The sequence below is a fragment of the Stylophora pistillata genome, chromosome 12 (genome assembly GCF_964205215.1).
Source record: "Stylophora pistillata chromosome 12, jaStyPist1.2, whole genome shotgun sequence".
In the NCBI taxonomy this organism is placed as follows: Eukaryota; Metazoa; Cnidaria; class Anthozoa; order Scleractinia; family Pocilloporidae; genus Stylophora; species Stylophora pistillata.
Genome location: NC_142530.1, coordinates 21,377,483 through 21,388,700, shown reverse-complemented (window position 1 = coordinate 21,388,700; position 11,218 = coordinate 21,377,483). Strand labels below are relative to the sequence as shown.

The following is an 11,218-nucleotide window of genomic DNA, read 5'->3' as shown; positions in this document are numbered from 1 at the left end:
TTCTCTATCTCGCTAGCGCAGTTGTTGCGTCGAACATGGACGAATAATACATCGCAGCGTGTCTTGTAGATAGCTAGAGATGCCATGTTTAGGATAAGCGCTGAAAATGGACGAGCGTTAAAGCCGCCACTGAAAAAGCACAATCGACCGTTTTTCATTGTAAGGAGGTCTTTCGCACAGCTGTTAGCATTAAAGAGAGGAAGAACGTCGATCTCGCTCACCTAAGTAGCGAAGTACACCACGAGCGGCGACGATGATCAAACACCTGGAAGATCACCGTGGTGTCCCTCTACTCTTTGGTATCATAACCAAGAGCGAACCCTTTCGACTTGTCACTAAGTTTTACGGTTTATAAAACAAAGGCCCCGCTTTACACAGAGCCTTAAAGAATGAAACACTAGAAAAGCTTACTTGGCTTGGAATTATAAAAATTTCCTTTCTCAAAAATCGAAGATTTCATGGTTTCCGTAACTTTGTATTTTTCCAACTTTCCTCTTTTGCATGTTATGCTGTTTTACATTTTCTTCAACGTATAATTTAGTTCAGCGTCGATCATTTATCATCCTTAGAAGAAAATATTCTAATCTTTACGTTTAACTATAAAATTGCTTTGGCTTACATTGTGCGCATAAAAGGAGCGTTAAGGTAAACTTGAGTTGATTCCACGCGAGGGTTTTACCTGGAAAAATGCCTGCACACGAGTGACACCGACATTACCGCGTGTCCCTTTCTGGAAAACATTCGTGTTATGACAAGAAAGGTCAGCTTAAAGGTTTTGGGTTACCCAAACTATGCAATTTTGACGCCGAAAAGTGCCAAAAAGTAATTACAGAAACTTCATCCGCAACACCTTGAACGTGCTGTGGGCGCGAACTGAGATCTCTTACAGTTAATGATTGCCAGGCGGAACTCAGATCCGGCTTAGCCTAATTTGCATAAATTTTTCTGGTGGGCAAAGCTCGTCATGAAATAGAAAGTTCATTAACTGCGTATACGTGGAGAATACTGAACAATTGAATCATATGGCACACATAAGCTCTCTAGACGACACATAATCCCTAGGTATTAGTGCCACGCATTTACCAAACAGTAGGCATCGGACTATAGCACAATAATGACAATCGTTTGTATCACTCTTTCCCACTAAAGTTTCAAACCTTACTCAAAGCTCTGTTAAACCATTACGCGTGCCGTAAAAATTTTGTGTCAACTAAATTTTCTCCTATCTCTCTCTTCTACAAACTAATGACCTGTTACTAGGATTATCCATTTTCAGACCTAACGTTTTGTGACAGGTGTTAGATCAGTTTAGTTTACTTGCGATACATCTCACTACTGAATAATTGCGTAATGATAACCAGGAGATATATCAGAGAATCCGCATGCCAACTGCGGATTTCTCGGCTTACCCCCGCAACCAAAGTGATTGACGTTCATTGTAGGTTTAATCAGTGTAAGTAAACCTCACATATTCTCGAATTACCGGTGGCTTTATTGACAAGACTACAAATAAATCAAGTAGTGTGAAAATGGGGAGTAGAGAAGGGGGATGATCCGAACACTACTGGAGGTTTTATTTAAAACCACAGACGGGGGAAGCAATGTACAAATACAGCAAATTTATGTCCTGCCTTCCTTTGAAGCTGTGTGCCATTATCAAGTCTACTAACCTCAGAAAGCGACTGCGAAACGCTCTTGTGTTTCAGAGCACAGAGAGTTTGTAATATCATTGGCCACTTATAAGTGACGTTTCATTTCATTATGTTTCAATCTTTATTGCTACACTCAGGCTTCAACCTGCATTAGCAAAGCTATGAAACCGGAGGTCAGTGAGCTCATTAGGATGAAAACCAAATTTTCAATATTTCTCCCCCCGCATAAATACACACTGTTAATCGTTTAATCTTGTTTTTTGAAAAGTAAATTTCTGCTCATCCTTCATTGCAGTTGTTTTCCTAACAACTTGATCATGAAATCTGACTGAAATAGGTGATTTTTTGTTACAGCACGATTGGCAATCTATGCAGGCACGCGCATGGCTTAAAAAGCGAGTTAACTGATGCTAACTATCTCAGTATCACGGACAAACTTTTGGGCAGCTCCTTTATCCAAATTTGACCCTCTTCCAACTGAACAGATGTTTTTCGTGGAATGGCGGGTGCCGCACAATAAACAGCGAACTTCAAAAAATTTTGCAGCTAGGTGGAAAACCAGAAAGTAACGATTGCGACAGGTAAATTTTCATTAAAGGATCAACTCTCTACCGTCCAAGCTTATATGAATGAGCTCTAATGAAATCCAGTAAAAAGCATGTTTGCGAAAGTAAACTTCGGAAGCTTGATCTACATGTATAGTTAGTGGAAAATTAACTGAGCTATCCAGGTCTCTACACATGTTCCTATTTTCTTGCTGGAGGGAAACATGCCCTCTCCACAGTTAATTTGAAATATATGAAATGATAAATAAAATTGTTGACCGAGGCAGGCTTTTTATGCAAATATGATCTGAAAGAAAGAATCACCATGCAGGTTCATTGAAGCGGGTTCTTGTCCAGTGCGAATGACATGGATAGGACAAATGTTTTTTTCTCACATAAAAGCTTGAAATCACATGTTGGTATAACACAACAAAATTAAAATAAAACGGAAAAAAAATTTTAACAAGCACACAATTTTCTTGACCTCAGCCCATGACTATTATCGCTTTAGTATAATTTCAGAGCTGAGCAGAGTTTCCAACAATCTGATTGGTCGAGCGGTTCCTTATATGACGCTATATAAACCGCTCCACGCGGTTTATATAGTATTGTCGAATAATCGAATATTGTCGAATAATCCCCTCGACTTCGTATCGGGGATTATTCGACGATATTCACCTCACCTTCGGCAAATAATTATTAATTAGCATAATTTCAGAGCTGAACAAAGAGTTTCCAGCAATCTGATTGGTCGAGCGGTTCCTTATATGACGCTATATAAACCGCGCTCCGTACGGTTTATATAAAATGTTAAACTAAAATGTTAATAAATGTTACTAAAATGTTATGATTTTTGAAATTTCTCTGTTGTTCAGCTCTGAAATTATACTAAAGAAATTAGTCACCTCAGGTTCGGTGAATATTGTTGAATAATCCCCTCGACTTCGTCTCGGGGATTATTCGACGATATTCACCTCGCCTTCGGCGAATAATTGTTAAATACAGATGGAAGATGTAATTTAAAAACCCTATTGCTGGAAATTTTGATCGTCACTTGACAACATTCAGCCGTTCGCCCACTTTAAAGTGACTTTAAGGGGAAATTTAACGCATTATTTCAGACAAAGCTATCCTAAATTACGTCAGAGGTCTCACAACTGCAGTTTCAGTTTCATTCTCTCTGACCTTTCTCAAGGTGACGTTAGTGACGCAAATAATCGGGAAATTTTCCTTCGATAAATTAAATATTTTATCATGTCTAACGAGTTTTAGCCTAGAGAAAAATTACATTTTCAAAGTAAGAAAATTATTAAGTATTACACTAGACCTTTTTTGGACAACCTCTTTTTAAGTATGCGGACATCTACCTAGACTGCATTACTGGCTTCGATCTAATATCGTTAGATCGACAAGAGGGGAGCGTTTCTAACAATCGCTCATGCTCTGAGTCTCCAAAATTATGAGCAGACTTCGAAAGAAAAAAGTTCATTAACGATGTGCTCTGTTGTGAACTAGTTTCGTTATTCATTTTAACTAACTATCGAAATAAAAGAATACTAGTTAGCTACATTTTGCAGAAGTGCCCGGCAGAGACAACGTGCTCATAGATTCTGCCTTTCAAATTGCCAGTGGGACATTTGAATATTGTGCTCCGCAGAATGACGCTGCCATGCACATGCCAAATTTAATTCAACCGAAAATCCAGAGGTGTTCCGCCATTTATGCTTGCTCAGAAGCCTGTTTAACTAATGCTTGCTCAGCCATACAAATTATAATTATCTTAACTGAATACAAAACAAAAGATTGCCGACAGATCAAGCTGCCAAAAGAAAATTAATGAGACTAATTGTTTTGTCTTTAATTATAAAGCCCGTGGTAAAAGGCATATTTACAGACTTCTCAAGGTTTTTGTAGCAAGTTAAGTAAACAAAGAAGATGCATGAGAAAACGAAAAGGCAAAGTTGATAATCCAAGCCTGATCTAGGCAATATTTTGCCAGCGTGAGTGGAAGAAATGTAAAATGACCAACCGAATGGTAAGTATAATCAAATGCAGGTCTGTTTTAAGTAGTCAAAAGTTAACTAGGCAGGTGCTTCGTAAACATAATTTGAAACGCCATCAGCATAACCGGATATTTCCTCGTTAGAATGCGAGGACTGCACTAAGTTGAATTCTAAAACGGGCGTATTCGGTATAAATCCCGCAAATTCCGTACAAATCAAATATAGCAGTTGCATAATGATTGACATATTTAGAGGTTTTGTGTGTGTATTAACGATCATTATTATCCAAGTACACCAAGACGAGTACGAATAACACCATAGACGAGTACAAATATCACGCGGTATTTGTACTCGTCTATTGTAGTACCGGTTAAACTGGTTTTCTCGCGTCGCGCAAGCGAAGAATTGGATTGTAGTTACGGAAAAAAAAGTGGCGGACAATTTCAATCATATTTCCGACTACGAAGAGTCACAATGGCTGGCAAATATAGATCCAAGTTCATTTGATGAATCGAACGAAGAAAAACAGCTTGACGACCAGAAAATTTCTTCATTTAATGAAGAAAATAGAAACAGCGGCACAACAACACGCCAATTCCGTTCCGCTTCGCATACTTCTGTCACGCACTCCCCGCAAATAAATAACTGCGAAATTGCCCGCAGAAACAACAGTTTGGCGTGTTGGATAATGAATAACTTATTAGACGTTTTGTTGTGTAGTATCGCTGAATATTTTTACTCGTTATATGTATTTTGACTCGCCCTACGGGCTCCTCAAAATACGACACAACCTGTAAATATACTCAGCGATACTACACAACAAAACGTCTAATAAGATATATTTATTTTCCAAATGTGCTTCGTAGAGTGCAAATAACGCGCGAGACGAGTACAAATATCACGAGATATTTGTACTCTAGAAATATCCGAGAAATTCGCCCGCACTAAAATAATAATTTGGCGTGCTGGATAATAAATCGCTGATTAAGCGTTTTGTCGTGTAGTATCGCTGAGTATTTTTATTCGTTGTTTGTGTTTTGACTCGCCCTATTGGCTCGTCAAAATACGGCACAACTCGTAAAAATACTCAGCGATACTACACAACAAAACTGCACAACTTACACACTGATACTACACCGATACATTTATTCTGCTCACTCTTTAGTAGTCTGAATCATCCAGCGGAGGGTTTTTCACTACGTACATTCAAAGGGACCATCCGGCTTCGTTTTCGTTTTCGTTTTCGTACGCCCAGTGCTATTTAGCTTACCGTATGATAACCGAGCTCTGCATTTTTTCCCGTACCTAACGATCGAGGTACTGGCAATGGCGGAGACTAAGTTTTGGCTCTTTACCCTGGTAAGTTAGTGCAAAGGATTCTCATTTGTTTCAATATTTTGCAGATTCGATTCATGAAGTAATCAATCGAAGTACTTCTCTTATCTTGAACTAATAATGTTAAACGGATAAACTACAATAGAACTTATTCGTTTCGGCTTTCCTCTAAAAGCTTAAGAGAATGCATTTTTTTTAGGAGGAAAGAAGCAATTCATGATTCACTAACAAATCCGTTTACATTTTAACGCTTAGAACTAAAGAGTATGGATTCAAAAGGTTTCAGTTATTCGCAAAATGAGGAATTTATCATTCTGTTCTGCACAGCTTACACCATAAATTTCCAAGCTAGAAAGCATTATTTTTATTAAACGATGAAACGATACAAAGGTGAGAAATTATTGCTATTACAATTAATTTGAAATTTGGGCTGCTGACTTTTGCAAGTGATTGCTTTGTTTCATCCGTGAGGTGGAGAAAAAAGCTAAACACAAAGGTAGAGATGTCGAACTCGAACAAATTTACTCATAAAGGGAAATGTTCCATTTGATAAATTCACTTGGGGGTTATTGTTGTTTGGTTCTAACTATACGAAAAGATCCTATCAGAGCACAGTTAGTACATCGTAAATTCTAAGTGGTAGAATGTGCTGAGTTAACAAAAATTTCTAAAAGAAAATGAAAGTGCATACTTTTCTGGCGACTTGATCCTTCGGTAACTTCAAGAGCTCAAGAAGAAAACAGCGATCTCGCATATGTTAATGTTTTATGTATGAATTATGAAGCAGCAATAAATACGCCGACTTTTTCCACGACTAAAGTAGGGTTGTTGAATTTATTTTTCTTTTTCTTTTGCCTTGAACAGCTGCTTGTTGTTATGGTGTTTTTGCCTTGGGTTTCGTGTTCCCCGATTTCCCAGTGCAGCCCAACAGAGTTTTCAGTGACCGTTGAGTCGATGGCACGTCATCAAAAGGCCAAAAGATTCTTGCTAATCACCGAAAATCTTAACGGTGAATTCAGTCTGTCCTTCACTGGGAGGAAAGGAGCATCAGGAACAAGTGAGAAAACTAGTACTTACTGTAAATTGATCATGCTCAAAGGAGTTACGTCACGGTTTTAGAATCTTCAAAATTTCATCCAAAACTTTTCAAATTGGCTGACGTTTACAATCCCCGTGAATTAATGCCATCTTTTACCACCATTATTCTTTCTATCTTTCTCCTTGCCGTTTTAATGTTTGACTACCTCAACAAAGTTAAATTTTCTAAATCCCCCTACGTAAATTGAAATTTTGCAAGTCACAGACACCGGTCAAAATGTCTTGACGAGGCTCCTTAAATGGTCGACTAGGCGACATGCAACTTCCGCCGTCAGCTGCGCTGACTTGGTGCAGGTAAACCCTCAGATGTCTCCGTTGTTATTCAGCCTAACGATTTTCAAAGATTCCTGAAAAAGTGCCTTTTATTCCGGCATGCGAAAATCCCCTCCCCAATGAGCTTGTTCTTTCGCAGATAGGCGGGTTACAGCTTATTTTATCAAAAGAAGGTTTATTGGGTTGCCAGTGTGCATGTACGGAACCGGAAATAGCCTCTAAACATAAGTTTTTCAGGCGATAAGAGCATTTAAAAAACATTTGGGCGCTTACTTGGGAAAAAGGCTTTTTTTATAAAAAATACATGCTTTTCACTCCTTTCCAGTGCACGAAGTTGTAATACGGCTTAAGATACTAAGGCACCTCTAGATCAGAGAAAAAAATTAATTATAACATAACCAAAGTAAAGCGCGCGCTCTGATTGGTCAATTTAGCGTCCCCCATTTACCCATGGGTGTACGCTGCTGACGTGAGCAAATGCAAAGACTATTTTTCCGCGCGCGCTTGTTTTTTTCTGGTCGCGTGAGATTTGTTAAATAAAAGGGAACTCTTTAGCTACAATGTATCAATGTTATGTTATAAAACAAATGGTAAACACCACAGCGTACACTATTGAGTTATGGATGCACTTGGGAGGTTTGCTAAGCACTCAAGAAGCTAGAGTCGCTCGAGGCTATCGCCTCGAGCGACTCTTACGCTTCTTTCGTGCTTAGCAACCTCCCGCGTGCATCCATAACTCAATAGTGTACGCTGTGGTGTTTACCATTTGTTAATTCCGAGTTGAGTTATCTGCTTAGCTATATCCTGTATCTGCGTGGCAGACATTTTAGTGAAAGCAATGAAATGACTAACAGGATTAAGTTTTCAAGAATGCTATTTGTGTTTGTTCATAGAATTCATCTGCAAAAGAGAATGTTCTGGTCAAAACCTAATGTATTCCTTCAGACCCTCCAAAAAGCCGGACTTCATCTTAGCTGTGGAGAATGGACAGTTGATGGTAAAGGTAAGTCTCTGCTGTCATTGAGAACAATGCGTGGAAAAGGACCTGGCTAAGGAAAGGTCCAAGTGTGAACTTAAAAACCCTTTTGTCAAGAAAATGTGTTGATTTGCAATAAAAACAACACATCTTGTAATCATTTGAAATGCCAGCAAGATGCCCGAGTGGGATCATCTTCGGGAAAATTCTTCCCTGAAGGTTCATCAGACTCATTGAACAAATCGCTTCCTTTAATTTTGCTAACAAGAAAAGAGCTTTACTAACAAACTCTTCAGTAAATCTAATTATAGATTTGCTGGCATAGAGTACACTGGAGCAGTAATGACGATCTGTAAATCCTACCTAAAAACAAGTTGTCACGCCCCGATGGCTTCAGTAGCTTTTTATTTTTAGTTTTGCAATATATGTGATCTTTACAACATAACTTTGTAAGTTAAGTTATCATGTTAGATCAGAGGGAGCCCTTTCATTTGAATAAAATGCGAAATTGCATTTTGAGTCCGCAGTTAGTGAGTGTTCTCAAACCTTACACTCCATATTTACAGAATGCATCGACAGTGCGGGATCCTACAGACACTAAGTTTGAAAAGAAAAAGATCGTAATGACATACCATGACAGTGACCGAAACTCGGAGGTTAACATGGAATATGACGCACTGATGTCTTTATCCGGACCTCGAGCGGTAATTAGGGGCCACCACAAGTCCGGAAAACTGTTCCTAGACAAGAAAAAGAACTGGAAAGACTGTCGCGCGTGGGTTAAAATAGACATTATATAGTGGTGCGTCCACTTAGCAATGTTCAATTCAAACATCTTTCATAACTGCACTTGTGCAGATTACTGAAATGGTTTTTTTTTATATAGTCGGACATGGCTCATTGAACTAAAACTTAAATATGCACACACTTCGGGGTTTTTGACCCTTGTTAATCTTGAAAAACAGTACAATATTAGTGGTAAATGGCGCTTACCGTATTTACTTGTGCCTAATTAATTTAACCTTAACTTTATGAGGAAGTCATTTACTTACATCAGAACGAAGCTCTGGAACAATCTGCATTCAAGTGTAAACAGACCATCAATGTTGCCCATTTTAATGTGTAAACTTAGAAAATAAGACTTTTCATATTTTTTTTTAAATTCAACTACACTCCGTAGAGTACAAATACCGCCCAAGACGAGTACAAATATCACGCGGTATTGTGCTCCAGACAGGTTAGACAGGTTTTCTCTCATCGCGCGAGCGACGAATTGGATTGAAGTTACAAAAAAAAAATGGCGGACAGTTTAAATTATATTTCTGACGAAGAAGAGTCGGAATGGCTGGCGAATATTGACCCAAGTTTATTAGATAAATCGAACGAAGAAAATGAAATTTCGTCATTTATTGAAGAAAATAGAAATAGCAACACGACAACGCGCCAATTCCGTTCCGCTTCGCATACTTCTGTCACGCACTCCCCGTCAATATTTCCGCAGTGAAATAAGAATTTAACGTGTTGGATAACCTAGTAGACGTTTTGACGTATCTTATCGCTGAGAATTTTTACTTGTTATGTGTATTTTGACTCTGTCAAAATACGGCATAAGTCGTAAAAATACTCGGCGATATTACACAAAAAAAACGTCTAATAAGATATATTTATTCCACCATTATTTTATCACGATTTAAAATTTCTCTTTATATATTTAATTCTTAGTGTTGATGTTTAGTTGAAGTGCATATGACACGAAATTTTTTCTCTTGTTTCTTCTATTTGGATATCTATAGAAAACGTTCCGAAGCCTTAAAAGAGCTGGAAAAATCTAAAAAGCAAGATTTGCTTTCCAAATACGCGTAATTTGCCTTCAAATTTGTCCCGGTCATCGCGCGGCTAAAATCGCACGTGATATCGTAGCGTGACATCATGTTGTGTACCTAGATTCTTCGAAGTCAACGGAACTTTCAGAGGAGTCGGACTAAAAGGAATCATTAGAATCACTGGACATCTTTGCCTTTCAATGCATTATCTATCTACTACGAAGTACTGCAGAATCCTCTTAGCGACAACAGACCTTCGCGCAAAGGTACACAAAGTGACGTCACGAATAACTTCGACGGCGATAAGCTAGGTCCCAGTCACTGGGACAGATTTAAAGGCAAATTGCGCGTATTTTGAAAGCAAAAAATAATGCTTTTTACATTTTTCCAGAACTTTTAAAGCTTCGAAACGTTTTCTATAGATATCCAACTACAAGAAACAAGAGAAAAAAATTTCGTGTCATATGCACTTTAATAGTTAAGGGTAGGTATCAGATTAAAGTAAATATTTTGAAAGTGAAAGTGAAAGTGAAAGTGAATGATTCGATACCTTAATAGCAGCATAGGCTGAATTGCTAAGGTCTACAGTGTTACTAAGGTTGAGATCGGACGTCAGCATTATCAGGCGCCTCTGGCAGCCGCTTTAGTCCATGTAACGACCTCACCTTTTCCCCCACACATCCCACCCCAGGGGAGGACATCCATCACACAGTAATCTCGTGTGTGGGAAATTAACGTCTCCTACCCCTAACCCTGCAGGAGACGGGACCTCCATTTATTCGTCCTTATCCGAGAAGACTAGAATATCTAACCATTTCATTGATGTTATAGAAAGGTAGCAAATTCTCCTCAGTTATTTTAAGACCATGAGTATTGGTCCGGCCGGGGCTCGAACCCTCGACCTCCCGCACAACACAATCCGGCGCTCTAACCAATTGAGCTAACCAGGAGGCGGTTAGCTTAAGATTTTTAACTCTGTAAATTACGTGCATCTTGGTGTTGTTTAAAAACGATTTTTGTAACCAGCTCCTGATGTTTTCTTCTTTAGGAAACTAGAATTTGAGATTTCTTAAATGGTACTCAGCATATCATTGCTCAAAACGTAACTAAATATCCGTGTGATAGCCTATTGTTAGTTCTCGATTCTAGAGCTTTTCTCAGAAGACTTCACTCAGTCTTGTTTGGTATGGAACTTTTTCAAAGAAAACAACAACACCCGAACAAATCCCGGGTTTTTTTTCCTCCCAAATCTTGCACTAGAATTTTTCTTTTCACAAGGCCTATCGATTTTACCAAATATAAGTTCACGAAGTAGGAGCGATTTAGAAATGCGACAAGTTAGCTCTAAACTCCCACCCCCTCCCCACCTAACAAAGGCTAAAAACAAAAGGCTAGTCGACGACGTTTCGGACGTTTACATAACGTCATTATCAAGCAAGACAAAAGTAATGAGTTTAGGAGGCTTAAAATACTAAAATAACGATAGGCACTAGTTATAAACGTTTCAGACCAA

General features: G+C 38.6%; 1 protein-coding gene across 2 annotated transcripts; it reads left to right on the top strand.

Annotated features, from left to right (window-relative positions):
• Positions 1-4,077: 4,077 nt before the first annotated feature.
• Positions 4,078-10,897, top strand: LOC111337421 (uncharacterized). 2 transcript variants are annotated; one of them, XM_022943709.2, is made up of 5 exons: positions 4,078-4,232; positions 5,518-5,559; positions 6,400-6,592; positions 7,800-7,909; positions 8,449-10,897. In XM_022943709.2, the coding sequence occupies exons 1-5, from the start codon at positions 4,218-4,220 to the stop codon at positions 8,680-8,682; spliced, it is 594 nt and encodes a 197-aa protein (XP_022799444.1). In that variant the 5' UTR covers positions 4,078-4,217; the 3' UTR covers positions 8,683-10,897. The 2 variants fall into 2 exon arrangements, with proteins under 2 accessions (XP_022799444.1, XP_022799445.1); XM_022943710.2 differs by lacking the exon at positions 5,518-5,559.
• The last annotated feature ends 321 nt before the right edge of the window (positions 10,898-11,218 follow it).